This window comes from Equus asinus, chromosome 30, assembly GCF_041296235.1.
Source record: "Equus asinus isolate D_3611 breed Donkey chromosome 30, EquAss-T2T_v2, whole genome shotgun sequence".
Taxonomy (NCBI): Eukaryota; Metazoa; Chordata; class Mammalia; order Perissodactyla; family Equidae; genus Equus; species Equus asinus.
The window spans coordinates 1,352,108-1,375,000 of NC_091819.1; the positions used below are offsets into that span (position 1 = coordinate 1,352,108).

General features: G+C 56.5%; 1 protein-coding gene across 5 annotated transcripts in view; it reads right to left on the reverse strand.

Annotated features, from left to right (window-relative positions):
• Window positions 1-22,893, reverse strand: part of NAV1 (neuron navigator 1) — a 243,989-nt gene that overhangs the window by 66,377 nt on the left and 154,719 nt on the right. For all 5 annotated transcript variants that reach the window (XM_044762899.2, XM_044762897.2, XM_070501451.1 and 2 more), the window contains 2 exons: window positions 21,107-21,209; window positions 16,072-16,437 (listed from right to left, as the gene is read on the reverse strand). In XM_044762899.2, coding sequence (XP_044618834.2) covers window positions 16,072-16,437; window positions 21,107-21,209 — 469 coding nt within the window. The remainder of the gene's footprint in view (window positions 1-16,071; window positions 16,438-21,106; window positions 21,210-22,893) is intronic.

Sequence of the window (22,893 nt, forward strand, 5' to 3'; positions counted from 1 at the left end):
CAACGTGTCCCTGGACATTCCTTCACAGCCCCGCAGAGCCCATGTGGCCCTATGCCTGTTCCTCGCACCTGGCAGCCCGCTTGCCCCCTCCACCCTCTCTTTCCCCTCCACATGCATTTCACCTGCCACAGGGACTGGGGGAGCAAAGAGAGCCAGTCTCAGCCTGAAGCTCGGCTCACGGGATGGGCTGTCAGCTTTCTGAGTCCCCCGCCAAGAGGATTCTGAGCTGGGGGATCTCTGAACCTCCTCCTCCATGGGACAGATTCCTGTGCTGCCGGAGCCCACAGAATCTGAGGTTTCCCTCTCTGTGTCTCTTTCTTCTCCAGGACGAAGGTGGGTTGCACGGTAGTGTCTGCCTCCCTCCACCCTGCTTGGCGGAGCAGGTCCCTGAGGCTCTGTCACAGGAAGGAATAGCATGCACACTAGTTCCTGCTCTTTCCAGCCAGCAGGCCACGGTGCTCTGTATAAGTGGACGGCAGCACGGAAGGGAAGTGCTGTCTGGGGGCTTCTCTGAAGACAGGAAAACACAGCGCTCCGTCAGCAGGCCCAGCTCCTGCTCCCGAAGAGGCCCTGCCATCACAGGGTGTGGCAGAATGGGAGGTTCAGCGGCCTCCTTGCCTTGATACGGTGGGGGGCCCGCCGGGGGTGACTCTGAACTCTTCTTTCTGGGTCCCAGGCCGCATAGCTGTGGCCCGGGCAGAGGGAGTGGGGGTGCACATGGTGGAGGGGGAGACGCCTGCTGAATGGAGCCAGGCACTTTTCCAGAAAGAAAACCCGGCTGGCCAGAGAGGAAGAGAAGAGAAAGGCCCGTCTATCTCAGACAGGCCTCCTCTGTCCCCTCTGGCGCTTCTCTTCAAAGAGCCCTGGGCAGCCAGGATCTCATTTGTCTCCCGTGCCGGGGCCATCAGAGTGGCTCATTCCAGAGGGGAAACTGAGGCATGGAAAGGCCAGGAAATGTCCCAAAGCGGAGGGCAGAGCCCAGACCAATATGCATGAGGTCTTTCGGCCAGTTTCCTGTGAGAGGGGATCCCCCCTCCCCACCACCTCTGAGGGTCTCTGGAGCCAGCTTGGCTCAGGCCCATGGTCCTCTGGATCACACTCTGTTCCCAACAGAGACCTCCAGAGAAAGTCTGGGAGGCCCAAGGGTTGTTGGAGTTGGTTAGAGTGAGGCAAGAAAAAAAGAGTCTTCCAAGATGTTCCATGTGATCTGAGTTCCAGGGGTCACCTGTCTGGGAGTTTCTGGGTTCCAGTGTCACCTGCCTGGGGCCTGACCATACCCCTGATTTCCTGGTGAGCCCCAGAAGTGAGACCTTTGAGAAGACTAGGGCCCCAGGGTGGGCATCCGCTCTGCCCCTTGACCTACCCTCACTTCCTCTTCCCCATCAATTAGGAGGCTATTCATGTCCTTGGAAGGAAAGCCTCTGCCCCTCTACAAGTCTTGGCGCATCAGAGAGGCTCCCTGGGGCCTGTAGGGGAAAACCAGCCGGAGACCCCCTCTGCATCCTGGCCAAGCTGGGCTGGCAGCATCTTGGCAGAGGCAAAACAAAGAGCATTTCACCATACGGAGAGGGATGATGGGGAAGAGAAGGAACTAAACCAGAATGGAGGGGCGGGGATGGGGAGAAAGGACTCGGAGGAAGACCCCCCTGGTGAGTCGACACTGTGATCACACTGCGAGGGGATCCTGTGCTTTCGTGGCGAATGACCTGGCCACATCTCGAATCCCGGCTTTTAAAAACCTCCCCCCAGGTCCCCCACCCACCCCAGTGAATCCCAGGGATTCATCTGCTGTGAGCTTGATGGAAACATCTATCAAAGTCATGCCCAGCCTGTGTGTAGGACTTTCCATCCGAGGTGGCGCAGGTGTTATTATAATTGTTTAGAACATGACCGCCCAGAAACATTAAGAGAGTGGCCTTGGGCGCTTTGGCCACTGGTGTGGAAGCCATGATGACATTAGTTCTGGGCGAGGGCTCACTCTCTACTCGACCTCCAGTGGGGTTCTTGACCTCTCAGGGGTGCCTGAGTTTTCAAGAGCTCCCTGTGCACGACCCCGGGATCTTCTCTCTGTTCCTGACCTAGCAAGGCTGTCCCTTGCCCTTCCTGGAGGCCATGCCAGGAATCCTGGGACAGACCCACTTCATGTGGTCAGAGAGTCCAGAATGTCAGAGCCGAAACAATCCTTAGAGACCATCTGGTTCACAGACGGAGGAAATTAGGGCTCAGAAAGGACAAGTGACTTGCTCAAGGCCCTTCCACAGAACCCCGGCATCCTGACTCCCAGGGCAGTGGGATTTCTACTAGGCGATGCTGCCACTTCTCACCAGCTCCCTCCCTGGGCCAGCCTGGGCTCAGACGGAAAGGTTTGGAGGGTAGTGGGAGAGTCTGGATGGGGGCACTGAGTCAGTAGACACCCAGTGGAGTGCCCAGAAGCCCAGCCCTAATCTCAGCTGAGAGTTCTCCGGGGAAGCAATGAGTCGCTGGAGGACTGGGTCCTGCTCCCGCCCGAGTTCCCGCTCTGCAAATATTGATGCAACCTCTGAGGAGCCCTGCCCCCCTCGCCCCCACCCCCCACCCCCCAGCTGGGAGAGGCGGCCGGGAGGAAGCTCGCCTGCCAGATCTCAGATAGTGAGCTACTGTTCTAGTGTCCTGGCTTACTGTCCTCCTCCCACCGTCCCAAACCTCAGGCTCTCTGTGGTTCCGAGAACATGGAACAGATGGGACGATGGGAACGGAGACAGGAGAGACGCTGCCTCTCCAGGCAGGCCCCTCAGCTGGCCTGGGCGGACGCACGCACGCAAGTGCATGTGTGTGTGTGTGTGTGTGTGTGTGTGTGTGTCTATAATCCCTCCAGCTCAGGTCCCTGAGGCCACAAGCAATGATTCCAGAACAACCTGAGCGCCCGCTGCCCCAGGTTCTCCATCACCGAGCTGGATCTCTAATCTCTGGAGAGAAAGAGAAATAAAATCTCACGCGATTTGAGAAGGCACTGTAAATACATCGTCTCCTTTTGCCCTCCAGACCCTTTGCACCACCACCTCCACCTCCATGGTCTAACCACCATCTTCTCCCGCCAGGATGACCGTAGCCGTGTCCTGTCCATGCTTCCTGGCTACCCTGCTTCCCTGTGGTTGTTCTCCTCATCGTAGCCAGGCAGACCCCTTGCAAAATGTGTCAGATCTCCTCGCTCCTCCCCCTGAGACCTTCCCCTGGCTCCCCCTGTCACCACAACGTCCTCCCCATGGTGTCCAAGGCGCTTTATTACCTGGCCCCTGGCTACCTCCTGACCTGACCTCATTTCTCACCTCTCTCGCCTTGTTGGCTCTGCTTCAGCCATGCTGACCTCCTTGCAGTTCCCTGAACACAAGCCCATTCTTGCCTCAGGGCCTTTGCACATGCTCTTCTGCACACAGTTCCCCAGAGAAGCCTTCCCTGACTGCGTGATCTCAAACAGCCCCACCCATCCTTCTCTGCCCCACTCTGCTTCATCCTCCCTCACAGCACACAGCGCCGCCTAATCTACCCCATACTTATTTGTCTGCTTGTTTGCCGTCTCTTTTTCGTATATGACCTTAAGAACATGTCTGTTTTTCCTCCTGCTGTATCCCAAGTGGCTGGTGGAGTAGGTCTCTACAAATATTTATTGAATATACAAATAAACACGAGGAGGTGGGCCTTATTATCAGCCTTCCTTCCACACAGTGAGACTGAAACACAGAAACCAAGCAACTTGTTCCAGGTCACACGGAGTGAGTGGCACACTGAGAATTAAATCCAGGTCTGTCGGACTCCAGAACGTTCCATCGACTTTGCCAACCTGCCTCTCAAGAACAGGTGACTAACCAGAGGGACTGGTGGGAGCTGAGACCGCAGCTGCTGCCTCCCAGCCTCCGGGGAGGTCCCTGCTCAGGGCCGGGAAGGGCGGCGGCTCTCCGCTGGAGCTGCACACAAGGAGCTCTGTACCCGGCTACACCCAGCCCACGGGGATCACCTGAGCAGATTCACTCCGGCATGGGCGCAGGGCGGCCGCTGTCCCCCGGGCCCCTCTGCGGAGGCTTGTGGCTCAGAAAGGGACGGTGACAGCAGGTGACAAGCTCTATCCCTTCTTTTCTAATGACACCCGGCAGGACGTCGGCAGTCCTGGGAGGCCCTGCTACCAGAAGTCGCAGCACCCGTGTCTGTCCACGTAGCAGTGGCTGTGCACAGGGTGTCATTCCTGAACTGCCGCTTGTCATCAGACCCACAGGGGCCGGGACAGAAGCCAGACATGGAAGTGGAGGCGGCTGAGAGATTGAGGAACGTGACCAGCGAGAAGAGGGGCCGAGAAAGGAGCTGCAAGAGGGCAAGCAGTCAGGAGAAGAGGGCAGGACTGGGTCGGAGACGTGTCCCCGTCTCCCGTGCTGGAGACGCCCCACCAGAAAGCAGGGACTGGGCACGAGACAGACCCCTTTGAATGCGAGATGGCCCAGAGGAGCAAGAAGGGCGGGCTCGTGAGAATCGCTGGCCCTGCTCTGGCTCAGGCCCCAGGCTGAGCGCAGGGTCCCTCCTCATCTCTGCAGAGTCCGTCCTCACTCAGATACTGCCTGTCTGGGTCTGCACACCCCTGAGCATCGGTGGGCGCACCCTCCACCCTCTGCCCGTCCAGCTAGTGCACACACAGCCTCTTTGTATCCCCCGTGCCACACACGTGTTCGGGTGGGTCCCTCACAGTGTCTGTCTGTCTCCCATCCCTCCTTGGCGTGCGTGTCTTGAGGCTCTGTTCATCTGTAGCGCAGGCCCGACGTCCCCCTCTCCTTTCTGTCTCTTCCCGACCCCGTCTCCCACAGTCAGTCAGTGCTGATCTGTCCCGTACGGAGCTACATGCTGGGGGTCTCTCTGCGTCTGGCGCTCTTTCTGCCTGTTTTCCCAGTCCAGACTCCTGTGCCTCTGCCTGTGCTCGTCCCAGCATCGCCCCAACACAGAGGCAAGAGCAGTTCAGTCCCACGGCCTCTTCAGGGCGGCCCCCCGCCCCCGCCGCCCCGTGCACAGTACGTCCCCTGCGGGGCCTGCTGGCCTTTCTTCAGCTGCAGTGAATGATGTTTTGCTGCCTGGCCAGAGACATCTGATAGCCTAGAGGCCAGAGCCGGCCCCTTGTGAACATCCTGGGACAGCTCAGCCTTTGACCGGAGTCAACGAGGACTTGTGTTCACACAGGCTTGGGCTGTTCCCTCTGCCCTTGGCCTGAGCTCCTGGCTGCAGCTCCTTTGTGGCTCTCTGCAGCAAGACCCCATCCTGGAGACGGAGAGGTCAGTTAGGGGCATTCCAGGACAGGGTCTCTAACAACGATTCATTGGTCAGCCAACAGCATGGCCTTAGAATCTGAGATGCTGGGTGTTGCGGGCAAGTGGAGAGAAGACAGGGCCTCTGTCTGTCCTGGGGAAGCTCCCGCTCCAGTGGGAGGCATGGACAGGCTTCCAGGCTTGGCGGGCGCACTGGCTGCCCAGGGAGGGAAAAGGCTTCGCGGTGTCACAGCGAGGCAGGGGCGTACCAGGGAGAGCGCGGATGCAGGAGTCGGACAGCCTGGCTTCTGCTCTCCTGCTCCCACTTTCCAGTTTCAAGTTCTATGATCATAGCAGCCAGTTAAGCCGAGTTCCAACTTCCTCGTTTGTAAATTGGGGGAAGGAACACCTACCTCACAGCCTTGTTAAGATGAAATAAGATAATGCCATATTAGTGTTTGCGTAAAGCGTATGTGCTGTGCGCTTGCTAAGGAATCATAAAAGTACAAGTTACTACAGAATAAATTACAGACACACGTTCCAGGACAACCCAGAGTCAGACAGCAACCTACTGCTGTGGGGTGAATTAGGGAAGGCGTCCTGGCGGGAGGGCATTTGACAACTGGGCATCGCCACCCTGGCGGGAGAGTTCCACTCTAAGGTCCTTCATAGCTTTGGGTCCAGAAGCCAATGAAAGAAGGGAGGGAGGTAACATTTACTGAGCATACCTAGTGTATTAACATAGTATCTTCCATAACATCTGAACAACAATCACATTCTCTTATTCCTGTTACTACTGGAATGGATACAGTTTCCCCCAAAGCCTCAGAGCTGGGATCTGAACCCACGCCTGTCATACTTCCAAACTTGTGCTCTTGCTGTAGCATCAGATTGCACAGAGTTTCCAGGCACCACACGAGCCCAGCTGGCTCCTCGGAGAACAGAAGGCTTGTGGGGAAAAGAAGGAGGCTGACAATTGAAGAGGAGAGACAAGCACACAGGTGGGCAGGTGAGCAGGTGGGCAGGGCTGGAGGGGACAAGCCAAGCCCATTGCAACAGCTTCCTCCACCCTTCATCCACCCTCACTGGGAACCAAACCGTGTGGCATCGCACTCAGTGAAGCCGGGGCAGCTCAATTGTAGGTTACTAGGACGCAGCAGAGGAGCAGCCAGCTCAGCCCAGCAGTTGCCATGGCAACCGGCCTGCCTCCAGCAGCCCCTCCGGAGTACCTGGCTCCCTCCTACCTTCTGCCGACCACTGGGTTTGAAGACACTGCGATGCTGCTTAACCCACCGGGACCGAGGAGTGCTGTCACTTTTGTTTTAAGAATTAAGGGCTGTTTCAAGAGCTGGGGCTCTCTGAAGACGCCCCCTCCCTCCCATCAGACCCAGGAATCTGACTCCGTTCGCTCCTTCCCTCGCTCCCTCTTTATAATTGATGCTGTTTGTGTCCCACCTATGTCCCCTCTGCGGTCACTGTTCCCGTAGTTGCCAACAGAGTACAATGCGGGCACCTGTCACTCTGTGCCTCAGGGATTGCTCTCAGCCTGTCTAGAGTGGGCTGGGGAAGCCAGGACACAATGGGAGTTGAGAGATAAACACCCACACTTCCCCGCCCACCAGGTGGGTCAACTTCGAGGGGCGTCCCATGTAATCTCCCAGAAATCCCTCAGCCCCCGCTCCCACAGCAGCCACCTGCATAGGAACATATCTTGCACCGGCTTCCCTTCTCCTCACTGACTCACTTCCCCACTTCCCATCAGTGCTCTCTGGACTCGCCACCCAGAAAAACCACCTGCCCTCAAATCCTCATGTCCAGTCCGCTTCTGGGGGACCCCAGCCCACGGCACTCTCCATATACAACAAGCATATGTTTGAGGGAGGGACAGACAGCCCAGTCAGCCAGGTCAGGATGGGAAAGAGGCCACAGTCTGTCATCCTGTGCACAGCTAGCTTAGCTGTCCTGCATGACCGCACACTGAACCCATGGCCCAGTCCCTCAAACCACAGATGGGCGCCGTCGGCCACTTGAAAGCATGGCGTGAACAGGTATAACTGGGTCAGGACATGTCCATCTTGTTTGCAAGCCACTGAGTGTGTCATCCTCCCCGGGAGGGTCAGAAACATCATCTTCAAGCACGATGGTTAACATACACTGTCCCAAATCCTGTGCTATCACTGGGAACGTGCGTGTGATGGCTTAGCTCCCTCAACCTGCTAACGTCAGTTATCAAATGGCCGACACATGGCAGCTAGCATTTGTTGAACACTTATTATGCATAAAGTAGATGTGTTGACTGATTTACTCCCCACATCTGTCTTACAGAGCAGCACCGTTACTCTCCACATTTCTTAGCTAAAGACGCTGGAGCAGGGGGAGAGCAGCCAGGATCCAAACCCTGCTTCGAGCCTTCGCTGCAAAACACTCGACTACACTGCCAACCTGCGGAACACCTGTGTTGACCAGCCTGCTCTCAAAGGTCTGTGTGTTTAACTGCACAGCACAGGATTAAAAGAAAATCAAGACAGTGTTCAAAGCAAAATGAGATCACCCCTCGCAACACAGGGCAAGGCCCAAATTCAGTAAACTCATCTGCCAAGCTTAAGGCATCTTACTCTGGGGGCCGGCCCTGTGGCCGAGTGGTTTAAGTTCACGCGCTCTGCTTCGGTGGCCCAGGGTTTTGCTGGTTCAGATCCTGGGCGCAGACCTAGCATCGCTCATCAGGCCACGCTGAGGTGGCGTCCCACATGTCACAACTAGAAGGACCTGCAACTAAAAATACACCACTATGTACCAGGGGGCTTTGGGGAGAAGAAGAAGAAAAAAAAAAGAAAAAGAAAAAGAAGATTAGAAACAGATGTTAGCTCAGGTGCCAATCTAAAAAAAAAAAAAGATATCTTACTCAGCGTTTCTAGTAGCCTCTAATTAAGACAGAGGCCATCAGTTAAATGAACACAACAGGAAGCCGAGACCAGAATAACGTACTTTCAACCAACAGCCCTTTACACTCTTCAAAACACTCATACGTGTTCTTTTCCACTAGATCGTCACAAGGTAAAAATGCTCACCTCTTTACAAATGAATGAACTAAGACTCAGAGAGGTAAGGCGACTTGCTCAGTGCCACACAGCAAGCTAGAGGGGTGCTTAGGCTGGAACTCTGGCTCCTAGGTTAGCCAGTACTCTGTCCCTAGCACCACAGACAAGTCTCAGCCCAGGCTCTGGGTACCAAGCTGAGGCCAACGTTGTAATTGTTCGATGTCATCCTGAAAGAGGCAGCAGCCACCGTCTATGTCAACCACACAGCGTGTCTTTTGCGTGGATCCTGCAGACATCCTACCTCCCTTTTGGATTTGAAGCTCTTCAAGGGCAGAAACTGAGTTTCCTTCCTGAGCTTGAATGGTTGGTGCCCTCAGGATGGCCCCCTACTGCCCTCTGCCCCCATCCTTGGGTGCCATGGGCAAAGGGCGGGTCTGGTGCAGCTGCCCACTAGGCGGGAAGCCTCAAGAACTGCTAGGGAACAGAGAAGACGAAAGCAGAAGGAGAAGGCTCTGCTCCCCACCCATTCCAATCCAGAAGCGTTCTCTTCTCTTTGTACAAACTCTACGAACCCGGTGCCCATTGCAAGAGAACTCTTGTTGCTGGACGGGGTGGGGTTGGACATCTTGGGGTCCGCCGGTCGGAGGGACGTCAGCCAAACGGGAGAGCAGTGAATGAGGTTCGTTCTTGGGACGGTGGCCGCAGAGGCAGCGGCCCCCTCAGCAAGGCTGGGAGGCGTCTCTTTAAGGCCTGGGCTCAAGGCCTCTGGGAGCAGAGAGCCAGCCCGGGACAAGGCAGGGCCTACGGTTTATTTTACTTGACATTTTTTAACGTCAGGACACTTCAGAGCCAAGGAGGAAACGAATCCCATCTGTTCCGGAGCCCACCCCCCGCAACCGCCCCCCAGCACAGTTCAAGAGGACAGGCTGGGGGAGAGGGAGGGAACAAGAAGATGGGGGGACATCCAGTCTCACCCTTGGAGCAGGAACCACCTGAGGAGAGACACGGGCCACGGCAGACAGTCGCCAAGAAATCCCGCTGTCCCCCAACACACCCCCACAGAGCTTCTTCAAGATGGGGCCCGCTGGCTCTAAGGCTCGGCAGCCCTTGGCACAGGTTGCTGGACAGCAGTCCCACCAGGGCTGGGGACGACACGACTCTGTACAATGTGAATGGCGCCCCCCGGAGGTGTGTGACATGGCAGGACTGCCGCTGGCTCAGCCTGGGATTCCTGCCCATCCCTCTGCAAAGCTCAGACGAGGCCCACCCAGACTCCCATCTATAAAGATGATGGAAATAGAGACACCGAGCCCTAGATCCAAGTTGAAGGAGGGAAAGCGGGGGAGGTGGCCGGACCTCCCTCCCTCTGGGCACGGTGGCCCCTGCAGCCGGTGTTTGCATCCACCCCTGCAGGGTGCCCGTCCCCTGCTCCCCCCACGCCAGCCCTGGGTGCCGGCGCTGGCAAGGACAGATGGCTGCCGAACTTATCTCCTTACTTAGATTAAATTCCAGACCTTCCTATTTTTAGAAAAACAAATTCCTTTTCTCTTTTCAAGACAGAGGAATGTCCCGAGCTGTCATCTAGGACAGTCGGCAGCCAGCTCGAAGTTGTCTAAAGTGTCGCGGATTGGATATTACCCTGGCGGTCCCAGTGTCAGGCGGTGATCAGTTCAGGTGCCAGATTTTAAGAGGATCATTGACAACTCAGGAGTTTCCAGAGGAGGGCGACCAGGATAATCAGGATGTGGAAAACTGGGTCATTTATAAAAGTGCTGGAAGTAAGCTGGGGCCTTTTTTATTTTTGATGCAGAGAAGAGAAGCTCTGGGCAATCATTAAGAACATGTTGAAATATTTGAATGAAGATTTACACTTAATTCTCTTTTTCCCAGATGACAAAATTTGAGTCAACGGGCAGAAGTAACAGAGAGGCAGATTTGCGGTGCATATTCTGAAGCTTTCTGATAATTTTATTCTATCTGAAATGAAATAAGCTCCTGTCACTGTGCCCTCGCAGGTCAAGGCGGAGAGACCGGCTGTCAGGGATGCTGTAAAGAAGATTCTTGTACTTCCCGGGAAGATGGACTAACCCAAAGTCACTGAGAAGCTTAGAAAAATTGGCTTCCTGGGCAGCAGAGAATCTTCTAGGAGGAGACTTGGGGTCTGTATTTTCAAAAAGCCTCATCAGCTATAAAACTCTTAGAAGGAAACACAGGGGGAAAAGGCTCATGACATTGGACTTGGCAATGATTTCTTGGCTATGACACCAAAAGCACAGGCAATAAAAGAACCGATAGATAAACTGGACTTCACCAAAATGAAAAACTCTCGTGCATCCAAGGATGCTATCAACAGTATGAAAAGGCAACTCACAGAATGGGAGACAACATTTGCAAATCATGTATCTGATAAGAGATTAACATCTGAATATATAAAGAACCCCTACAACCCAACAAGAACAACAAAACAACACGATTAAAAAATGGACAAAGGAGTTGAATAGACATTTCTCCAAAGAAGATATACAATGGCCAATAAGCATATGAAAAGATGCTCAACATCGCTAATCATTAGGGAAATGCAAATAAAAACCACAATGAGATACTATCTCACACCCATTAGGATGGCTATTATTAAAAAAACAAACAAATAGAAAAGATGTGTTGGTGAGGAAATGGAGAAATTAGAATGCTCCGGTATTGCTGGGGGAATGTAAATTGGTGCAGCTACTGTGGAAAACAGTATGGTCGTTCCTCAAAAAATTAAAAATAGAATTACCATGTGATCCAATAATTCCACTTCCAGGTATTTACCCAAAAGAACTGAAACCAAGGGCTTGAGCAGACATTTGTACACCAGTGTTCATAGCAGGATTATTTGCAGCAGCCAGAACGTGGAAACGATCCATTGATGGCTGAATGGATAAACAAAATGTGGTCCATCCACACTATAAAATATTATTCAGCCTCAAAAAGGAAGGAAATTCTGACACAGGCTACACACGGATGAACCTTGACAGCATTACACTGAGTGAAGTAAGCCAGTCACAAAATGACAAATACTGTATGAATCCACTTATATGAGGTCCCTAGAGAAGACAAGTTCATAGAGACAGAAAGTAGAATGGTGGGTTCCAGGGGCTGGGGAGGAGGAGGCAATGGGGAGTTGGTGTGTAATGGGGACAGAGTTTCAGTTCGGGAAGATGAAAAAGTTCTGGAGATGCATGGTGGTGATGGTTGCACAACAAGGTGAATGCACTTAATGCCACTGAACGGGACCCTTAAAAATGGTTAACATATCAACCATATATCAAAAACATCTTTTACCACAATTTTAAAGGTGCATAATTTTTTTAAAGACTACATGATTATTCTGGCAGCAGCCGTTTGCCTTCCTCATTCCAGTTTGCTGAGCTTCAGTCTGAAGAATTTGCATTTCCTGAGCTCACACAGATCGCCGACCCGGAAAGGCCCGGTGTTTGGATGGAGTGGAGAGAGCTGACCTGGCCTGAACATGGGCCGGGCGAGAGCCCCCAGGAGAGGACCCCCAGCAGATAACTGAGTCACCCTCATGTCTTATGGCTTGCTGATAGCTTGTGGCTATGTCACCCAGTGGGGAACACAGAAGCCCAGTGGTTAGCGTTACCTCTCCCGCTGGCCCAGTGCTGGGAGCTCCTGGGAACCAGAAAATTGGATGGCAACGGGCAGTGGCTGACAGGGGTGGGCACGGGTGTCACCATGGGGATGAGAAGGGAAGCACTGTGGGCCAACCCCTATGGGGAACGGCCCTACGCATTTCACGAACAAGAAAAACAATCTTCCAGATTACAAAACCTGGATGGAAAGCCCACGAGGATGGGAGGACCAAGAAGAGGCTGCACCAGGCTGTGTCGGGTTTGCCTGTTCTCTTCGGGATTTACTGGAATCTAGGATGCCCTGTTTCTAATGAAAAAACACAACATTTAACCATGCAAACATATAATTGAGGAGTGAGTGTTTATGTTAAAATTACCGGGGATTATAAACGGAGTCCCCTCAACTCTGACTTCCTTGGCACATGTGAGGACGAGCGTGTTTACAGTCCTGGCAGGGAAGTTACCAACGGAGAAACCTTACAGCTCCAGCATGGAGAGTGCCCGCTGCCGTGGAGACTGACCACCAAAGACGCACGTGGAATCATCTTGGGACCTCGCCCTGCATTACAGGAAGGTCCACCCTATGGAGAGCGCCAGGCCGGCACTTCCTCCTGCATCCTCCGCGAACTCCAGGCTTCCCTGGGCGTACAGGCGGCCGGCGTGCAGAAGGGACAAGCCCCCCTTCAGGCCAGCCTCCCGGAGCTCAGCTCTTTTTACTGACTCAGGAGCACACACACTGTCCAGGGGGAGGAGGACAAAGAAAGGCTGCCAGCAGGTGGATAAAGGGCATCTTTCCTGGCTCCCCCAACCCAGCATTCCATACCGCCAAGCCCCCAGAACCTGTGTCCCCAGGACTGGCCGGCTGCTACCACGTCTGTTCTTGCTGCTGATCCTGAGAGGTGGTCTGGTCAGACTGTACCCTGAGGGCAAGTCTGGGACCCTCAGAGGGCAGGGGTCCTTCCCCTCCTTCACCATGGTATTTTAACAATAACAATAACAGTAATAGTAATAACAGCAATAAAAATAATAGCTAACATTGAACATTTACAATGAGCCAGGCATTATTCCAAGCACTTTCCCTAAACCAATCCATGTCGCCCTCATGGTCACCCTGGGTAGGCTTTAGTGTCACCTGCATTTAGCAGATAGACAAACTACAGCCTACAGAGGTTAACTAACCTGCCCAAGTTCACACAGCTAGTTAAGCGCCAGGATTCCCGGCCCTCCTCCGGCTGGGGCCTCTCCACAGGCCGGTGTGCTGTGCCTACCAGCTCTCGGGAGGTTTCCGCCCTGGCCAGTGGGCGGGCGGCAGGCAGGACAGGCTCTCACCACCTCTGCTGGGAGCTCCCTGAGGCCTGGGGCCCTGGTCCTTCCAAGTCATGGGACCTTCCGGAGCATTTACCCACCACCCCCCCCCCCCGACTCCACCCCAGGGGCTGTGTGTCCCTCTGCCCTGCCCAGCTGGGAGCCCTCAGAGGGCAGGGACCCAACACGTCCTCAGGAGAGCGTCCTGGAGCAGAGGCGTGCAGGGCGGCTTGTCAGACACCTTGGCTGTCCTTGCCCGGCACAGGCCCCCGGGCCCCGCAGGAGCCGACGGCTTCCTCTGGCCCCAGCTCCAGGCTGGCGGAGCTAGCGTGAGGTCAGCCTGCCCCTGGGACTGAACAGGCAGTAAACAAGCCCATTCATGCGTCAGCTGTTTTGCTCCAGAGCAGCCGCTTCAGCTGGACGGGCTCTGAGCAGACCCCTCCAAGTGTATCCCTGAGGTGGGGAACAGCGGATGGCCTGGAGCCGGGCCACCTGTCCCTTCCGAGGAGGGGCTACCTTCCGTTCTCCCTTCCGTTCTCCGGAAGTTTGAGAGTTTTCTTGGGGAGAGGCGGCCCCTGAGGGGGTAGGGACTGGGGTGCTGCTGCTGCCTGTGTGGTCTCTCTACCCGTGTGGCCCGCCTGTGTGGTCAGCCTGTGTGGCCCGCCTGTGTGGCCCGCCTATGTGGCCTGCTGTGTGGTCAGCCTGTGTGGCCTATGTGGTCAGCCTGTATGGCCCGCCTGTGTGGCCTGCCTGTGTGGCCCACCTGTGTGGCCTACGTGGCCTGCCTGTGCAGTCAGCCTGTGTGACCTGTGTGGTCAGCCTGTAAGGCCCGCCTGTGTGGTCAGCCTGTGTAGCCTGCCTGTGTGGCCCGCCTGTGTGGTCAGCCTGTGTGGCCCACCTGTGTGGCCTGTGTGGCCTGCCTGTGTGGTCAGCCTGTGTGGCCTGTGTGGTCAGCCTGCATGGCCCGCTTATGTGGCCTGCCTGTGTGGCCCACCTGTGTGGCCTGTGTGGCCTGCCTGTGTGGTCAGCCTGTGTGGCCTGTGTGGTCAGCCTGTATGGCCCGCTTGTGTGGCCTGCCTGTGTGGTCAGTCTGTGTGGCCTGTGTGGCCTGCCTGTGTGGGCTGTCTGTGTGGTCAGCCTGTGTGGCCTGTATGGTCAATCTGTATGGCCCGCCTGTGTGGCCTGCCTGTGTGGCCTGTGTGGCCTGCCTGTGTGGGCTGTCTGTGTGGTCAGCCTGTGTGGCCTGTATGGTCAATCTGTATGGCCCGCCTGTGTGGCCTGCCTGTGTGGCCTGTGTGGCCTGCCTGTGTGGTCAGCCTGTGTGGCCTGTATGGTCAGCCTGTATGGCCCGCCTGTGCGGTCAGCCTGTGTGGTCAGCCTGTATGGCCCGCCTGTGTGGCCTGCCTGTGTGGTCAGCCTGTGTGGCCTGTGTGGTCAGCCTGCATGGCCCGCCTATGTGGCCTGCCTGTGTGGCCCACCTGAGTGGCCTGTGTGGCCTGCCTGTGTGGTCAGCCTGTGTGCCCTGTGTGGTCAGCCTGTATGGCCCGCTTGTGTGGCCTGCCTGTGTGGTCAGCCTGTGTGGCCTGTGTGATCAGCCTGTGTGGCCTGTATGGTCAATCTGTATGGCCCGCCTGTGTGGCCTGCCTGTGTAGCCTGTGTGGCCTGCCTGTGTGGTCAGCCTGTATGGCCTGTATGGTCAATCTGTATGGCCCGCCTGTGTGGCCTGCCTGTGTGGTCAGCCTGTGTGGCCTGTGTGATCAGCCTGTGTGGCCTGTATGGTCAATCTGTATGGCCCGCCTGTGTGGCCTGCCTGTGTAGCCTGTGTGGCCTGCCTGTGTGGTCAGTCTGTGTGGCCTGTATGGTCAGCCTGTATGGCCCGCCTGTGTGGCCTGCCTGTGTGGACTGTGTGGCCTGCCTGTGTGGTCAGCCTGTGTGGCCTGTGTGGTCAGCCTGTGTGGCCCACCCGTGTGGTCCTTTGGAGGGTCCCAGCAAACCAAGAAGGAAGAAAAGAATAACGGTCAGCTGAGAGATGCCCAGAGACCCTTCCAGAACCCCTGCAGCAATCGGGCCTCAGGGCTTGGAACAGTCGGCCAGGACCCCTTAAGCCCCAGACTTCTTTCTTCCTCTCCTCTCCCTTCACTCCCCAGACTGTCACCTGTGTCTAAGCTGTTCCACAGGCCCAACCCTGTCAACCGAGGCAGAACAAGAGAAGAAGATGAGGGTCCCTGTGTGGCACAGACGGGGTGGGGACCAGGAAGCTGCATTAGGGGCAGAGGTTTGTGGAGGAAGGAACCTGAGGAGTAGAAACTGAGGGCCACGGGGGAGGGACAAGGGGGCTGGGGACCCTGGCGAGGGGAGCAGAGAAAACACCACTGCTCCCTTCTCGGGGGCTCCCACCTCCACGCTCTCATTCTCTCTTCTTCACAGCCGCCCAGGCAGACATGGGACATCATGCTCTCTTGACAAATGGGCAAGCAGGTTAGGGTGTCCAAGGTCCGCCCAGAGCTAGCAGAGAGCTGGGGCGAACACCATTGTCCAGGCCCTTCCTGCTGGCCTTTGGAGGGCAGAGGACCCAGGAGGGAGGGGCGGGCACACCAGAGAATGATGGCCACAGGGCCCCAGGATGGAGGCCCCACCCACACCCCAAGTTAGAACGTACCCCATCAAACGTCAGGCGCAGTTACAAGCATGTGCCAAGGCCCGCACAGCCCCCCAGTCACAGCCCAGCAAACCCAGACCCCTGACTCCAGTCCCACCCCACTTTCCAGGAATCCCGTTCCGACCGGCTTTCTGTGGTCCTCCCTGGCTCCCTCCCCAGCATCCAGGGCGCCGCCCTACCCGGTCGTGATGTCGTCGTCCTCCGTCATGGTCTTGCCCATGAGGTCGCTGTCGCTCATGTAGCCGGACTTGAGGTCCACCTCGTCCGAGTCCAGGGACTCGACCAGCTCCAGGCGGGAGATGTGGCTGAGCTTGCTGGGGCTGCGCATGGGCATGGTGTGCGAGTACTGGGTCCGCTCCCCGTGCATGTACCAGGCGGGCGGCCCCTCCGAGCGGCAGCTCCCGCCCACCGAGGGTGCGTCGCCAGCCTGCAGCCGAGGGCTGGACTGGCCATAGCGCCAGGACAGGGGGGACGAGCGGTTGGAGAGGCTGGACACGCTGCGAGGGTTGGCGTCGTCGCTGTCATAGCAGGTCATCTCCAGGGAGCTGGGCAGAGAGCAGAGGGCACTGCTTTACTCTTGGGCACGGCTGCTCTGCGCCCCGTCCGCCCACACTGCACCCCGGCAAGGCCCCCTCTCCACCTGCCCATTCTCTTCCTCCAGGGGCCTCTCACTGTGGACGGCAGCCTGTTCCACATCAGCTCAGGTCATCAGAGGAAAGTGGCTAAGCCTTGGGGAAACAGTCTGACATATTGCTAAGGGCCCAGGTTGTGTACTGCGGCCTGGGGTGGAACCCTTTTCTACTGCTCACTAGTAAGTGAGCCGGAGGAGGGGGAGCAGCCATGCCAAGCCTCCGTCTGCTCATCTGTGAAATGGGATTACAGCATGACAGTACTTCACGGAGCTGTAAGAATCACGTATGTAAAGACCTGACACGGTGCCTGGTCCACAGAAGCTGCTCCCTAAACAAAAGGGGCCGGTGAGGCCTCCTGGAGACGCGGAGAGACTGGTCCCCTGAGCTTAGAAGGGCTCCTTCCTTCTGTTCAGAGTGTGACCATCTCCTCTTTTCTACTAATGAGCTGAGGGCCGGTCAGTTCCCCAACTGGAGATAGGGAAGTCTGCAGTGGGGTTCCGTGAGTACAAGAAAAGCTTTGGGAGCCTGGGAGGTATGGCTGGTTCCCAGTAAGACCAGTCCAGCCCAAGGCCTAGGCATCAAGGGAGGAAGCAGAAGCTCCTCAGAGGACAGAAGTAGCTTTAACTGGACAGAGGAGAGCACATGGGCAATGGACAGATGAGGGGCGAGGGCAGGAAGTCCAGGGTCCCAAGCTGCAGGCCCCACTGGCCAGGGGAGGGAAGCGATGACCAGGTTAGTGCTGGACGGTGGGAGCCTAGGGGCATCTGGGAGCTGGCAAAGCAGGTGCCTTTCTCCCTTGGGGGCCAGGGTGGCTGCAGCAGCGAGAGCACAGTTGAATCTGCTTGGAGAGGTGGCCTGGATGCGGGTTCAGGCATAAACAGATAACCCCACCCAGCGTGGCGAGGGTGCCCGCCCAAGTCAGCCGTATGCAGGGGCTCAGCGGCTTGGCCTGACTAAACCAGACGGGGTTGGGTAAGTGAAATAGGATCTGGGGGCCATGAATGCTGGGCAGCCACGCAAGTGCAGGAATCGTCCGTCTGAGAACATGTCCATTTCTTAGTCACCCTGGGGGTTAGGAGGGGAGCTAGACATTGATTTTTCTATTCTTGTTTTTATAAAGTTTCTTGAAAAAAGAGAAAAAGATTGTCAGATTGTCTCTACCAACCCTGAGGAAACAGGGTTTTCTTTTTCTTTTTTTTTTAAATTTTCTTTTCCTTTTTTTTTGAGGAAGATTAGCCCTGAGATAACAACATCTGCTGCCACTCCTCCTCTTCTTGCTGAGGAGACGGGCCCTGAGCTAATATCCATGTCCATCTTCCTCCACTTTATATGTGGGACGCCTACCACAGCACGGCTTGCCAAGTGGTGTAGAGGTCTGTACCTGGGATCCAAACCAGTGAACCCCGGGCTGCCGAAGCAGAACATGTGAACTTAACCACTGCGCCACTGGGCTGGCCCCAGCAGGGTTTTATTTTTGATCAATGGAAAGGGAGGGAACCGAATGGCCCTTGACCCTGGGCCTGATGGTCGCTGTGGAAGTCCTGTGGTGAGCCGAGGGACCCTGGCTGGGCAGGGCAATGAGTGACCGCTGCTTCTGACCCTTGTGTGTCTTCCTGACCTGGTCCACAGCCGGCTTCTCCCCTCCGGGCCCTCCTTTGTGTTCTGCATAACTTTGTCACACGCTGTGCTATTTCTGTTTCGAAGAACCGTGGCCCTCGGAGAGAGTGGACGTTCCCCGAAGGACAGACTGTGGTCCTGCTGACGGTGTCTGCCTCGCTCACCACTGCACTTCAGTGCTCTCGCAGGGCCTGGCGTGCAGTGGGTGCCGGGGACGAAGCGATAAGCAGCAAGCCCTCGACGCATGCGCTGGGGTGAAGAGCGGGGATCTTCTCGTCGTGACAGTTCAGGGCCTCGTGCAGAAAGTGCTCAGTAAAAACAGGCTGCACGACAGTGCGATGAGGAGGAGAGGGAAGAGGAGGAGGACGACCACGAAGCCGGGATGATGTAGGGCCAGGTTTTGAGTTAGTCTAACCACGGTAATAAAATTAGTGCCGGGCGTGGGCTGTGCCAAGCACCCCGATGCCTCAGGCCCGTGCCCGGCCCACCTCCTGTTTCGCTCTCTGCACTCGACATGCCTCCTGCTTGATTTCACTTTTCCATCCTCCAGACACGTCTCTGGACATCTCTAAGTCGGGGGCGGGGGGCGGATTCTAGCTCAGCGCTGCGGTCCCTGACCTCCAGTCCCGCCCGCATCCAGCCCTTGGGTCCTGCCTCTCACTGGGGTGGGGACGGCGGTGGGCCAGGAGCAGGCAAGGGAGTTTCATTTCCTCTCTGGCCCCAGCCCCCTGACCCAGAGCCAGTAGAAATAGAGGAAGCAGAACAGGAATAAAGGTCTCTGAAAAGGAATTGACTCTAGAATGAGCCTGTAGGTTCCAGAGTGGAAATAACCTTGCTGGAAGCACACCCTGGACTGTCAGCCTCAAGGACGGAGGCCGTGTTTGTTCTGAGGGTCAGCGGCTGACCCGGGTTCTAAGGCTGCTGGATGTAGCCCCCCCCCGCCCACCCCCATCAGCCTGGGTGACTCTGTGGGACTCCGGCAAGCGTCCCCTCTCTCCGGCCTCTGCATTCCTTCTCTAACCTGGGGGGTCTGTACGAATCCTGTCAACTCTGGGGCTGAGGGAAGGGCTGATGGATGGAAAGCACTTTGAAAACTAAAAGATCCATAAAAATTCAAGGGATCACTGTTTGGGCTATCGAAGTGTGGGACAGGAATAATCTAAACCAAAGGCTAAGAGAGGAAGTGGCTCTGGGTCCACAGTAAACAGAAAAGCCAGCCTCAGGGCTCTTGGTTCCTTTCCCGTAAAGGGAGACAGAAGCCAGAGGCCTGAGCTCTCCCCTCAGACCAGTCAGCTTGTTGCAAAAGGCTCTCTCGGGCTCCCTCTCCCCCCACCCCCTGCCCAATAGGAAAGCAAACAGGGCTGCTGGGGTCAAGCCGTCCTGCTTAACCTGGGGGCTGGGGGCCGGCTGCTCAGACTCAGGGCCCAGGAGGCTGAGCTGCTGCCCTTCCCCTGCGGTGACTCACGCGGGGTGTGACACTCTCAGCAACTCAGCACTTTCTGCCTTCTTTGGCATGGAGCTAGTGGGGAATTGTGCTGAGACTCCTTCCAACAACTTCCCCGGCTGGGGGATGGAGGACATTCAAGGTTTCATCTCCCGGGCCCCTAAAATGGTGAGCCAAGTCGAGCCAGACCCACCCTTGTCCCACTTGGGTTCCTGCTCAGGGCTGGGAGGGCTAGAGGCTGGGGACATGTAAGGGGCCTGAGTCCTGGGCCTCCTGGAACCCCGCCATCCACCTCCTTGGTCACATCCCTTTCGGTAGTCAGGGTCCTCTGGCCTGAGAAGGGGGAACCCCAGAGAGTAGGGGCTTTGATTTATCATTTAAAGTATTCCAGATGTTGGGGAGCAATGGGCTGAGTGTCCAAGATGGAGGGTGGCGTGGGGCTATGGGGAGGAGCAGTGGAGGCGGGGAGAAGGGTGGTCTTAAATAGGAGAAGTAGAACCACTGGGTGGATGCTGCTGGCCCCCGATTTAGTTCCACTTCATCGTCACGGCAATCCCATCCCCGGACTGGAATGATTGAGAGGTAATGAGCTCTCTGTCGTCGGAGGTATGTAAATTTAGTCCGGATATCACTTGGCCACACACGGGGCTAAGAAAAGCCCCTTTCCCCCCATTGCCCCCATATCCCAACTTTGCTCTCATTTTCCAACCCCAAGAGATGGGGAGGAACCCATCTCCAGTCCAACTGAGAGGCTGCCTAGTCCTGTCGCAACCTTCCTCCTCCACACCCCCAATGATTTCCCAATCCTGGCTGTCTGCTCTCTCCTTCTACCCCTCCGAGTGTCGCCCGGCCTTCTGTCCCCCTTGGAGCTGACAGCATGAGCTCATCTGGGCAGCTCAGGGAGCCAGGGAGGAAATTCTGAGTCATGGCAGAGGCTGTGGCCAGGATGCGCTCCAGGGTGCTGTGGGAGGGGTGGATGCTGCACAGCTGGAGGGCTGGGGTGGAGAGGCGCGCCCACATGGCATGGGAGTGGGCGACATGGCCTGGGCCCTGCTGGGCACTCAGGGCTCCCTCAGCCACTGGCAAAGGGAAAAGGTCCCGGTGTCAGAAGGTGAAGGCCATGCTCCTGGAATCCTGGATGGAGGGAAACTTCAGAACGGTGAGGGGGAAGCATGGAGTAACCCCTGTGACAAATGTGGAGACCGTGTCTCCGGAGGGAACGTGAGCAGTGGAGTCACACCCCGACTCCAGTGGTTTTCAAGCTTATCTGCCTAAAAGAAATTGAACGCCGAGCTCAAGCAGAGGGCAGACAAAACCAGTCCTCTTTGCCCAGAGATGGCTGGATGCCCCTCTCTCTGAGGTGGCGGCCCCGGGGGGCTCCCAATGTCTGCGCGCTGCAGCCGGTCACCTGCTGACCTCTCGTGCCCACGCAGGGGTCTCGAGAGACCCCGGGGCCCTGCCCTCCAGAACGGGAGACGGAAAGAGGGGGCCGCGGGCATGACCCCTCTGCAGCTCGCGTACCTGTGAGTCACCTGGGACCCCCGCAGGCTGGACATGGTCTCCTCCAGGTTCTGCCGAAGATCCAGGACATTCTGCACTGTCCTCTTCCTCTGGGACTCTGGGTCTGGGAGGGAGAAAAGAAAGAGCCGTGTGAGTGACAAGGACTTGCTGCCAGGAGCTTGAGGGGTCAGGGGAGTGGGGACTGACCAGATCCCCAGAGGTGGGTCTCTGGGGCATGCTGGTCACTGCCTCTCAGGCCCTCCTAAAGGGCCTAGACACAAGCCCTTGAGCCCTCTGAAGTCTCAACCTCATAAGGGGATGCAGACACGGGGCCCCCTGTGTCCGTGCACTTCTCCCAGATGCCCCCAGCCCGAATCACCGCCTCTGCCCCGGCTTCATTTTGGGGAGGCCCTGCTTCTCAGAGCAGAGGTCCTGGGGAGGGTTTCTGTGGCTGAGGGCAGCTGCAACACCTGCGTGAAACCACATCTCCAGTGACGTGCTGGTAAATGTTTGACGACTGGCTCCTGGAGATAGGGACACGCCAGTGTGTACTGTTTGCCCACTTCCGTGGTGCAAATCTTCCTACCACGGCTGCTTCTAAGCACCAATGTGATGTCACTGACCAGAGTCAGGAAGAGATGCTAACGGTGGGCTCTGGGAGCTGGTATGAGCCGGCGTCAGCAGACCACACCCCCTGAGCCCCAGGCACTGAGTGGAAACATCAGAGATGCTCCATGGGGTCCCAGGAGATAGTTCAGAAAGAGCCTCCTAAAAGTGCCATCTTCTGGAGCATGGACTGAGCTCTGGGCAATTCAGACTCCAGACAAGAGGTGCAACGCGGGAGGAGGATGCATGCGGCTGGCCCCACCCTCAGAATCCTGAGTGATCCCGGTCCTTTTATCCAGCCTGGGGTTTCCAGGTGGGACAACGGCCTGGACACATGAGAATCTACAACAGCAAACAAATTTCTCCCACTTCCTTTCCAGGTGGAACACCATGCAAAAGACTGAGGGGTACCCGAGCGGGAAGAGAATGGAAGAACTCGCTCCTTCTTTCCATCACCCCACCCAGGAAATCCTCAAACACACACGTTGTGCCAGGAACCACGGTAGGCCCTGAGGATGCTGAGAGGAAGAGGGCCTGGCCCTGCCCCATGGACCCAAAGTCACTGGAAGGGATCAAACTTTCAACGCCTCCTGGAAAGTCCATCTATGGGACAGAGTCAGGGACCCACAGAAGACGATGGCAAAGCTTCGAGAAAACCTGAGACCTCAGGCTCCCAGGCTACTTTCCTGCCCTCCATCCTCAAAACCCTCTGCGATCTTCTCACCAAGGCCCAAGTGCCCAGTTGGTCCCTCCGCCACCCACAGACTCAGCTGGAGCAGGAGGCTCTTCTGCTTCTTCTTCTTTTTCTTTTTTTGCTGAGGAAGACTGGCCCTGAGCTAACATCCTTGCTCATCTTCCTGTACTTTACACGTGGGATGCCTGCCACAGCATGGCTGGATAAGTGGTGCGTCAGTCTGCACCTGGGATCTGAAGCCACGAACCCCGGGCTGCTAAAGCAGAGTGCTGAACTTAACTGCTACGCCCCTGGGCTGGTCCCAGCAGGAGGTTCTTTTAGCTGCCAAGGGGAACATTTCTGAACCCTTTCAAAAGACATTTTTTCCCCAAGATTAAGCTCAAGCCGGCTGGCAGGCGCTGCCCTGTCCTGTGGGCTCAGGGAGGCTGGTAGGGCGGGCAGGGAACGGGGCGGCACCACCCCCTCCAGAGCATTCCAGAGAACCGGCTCCACACCCAGACCAGGCCCC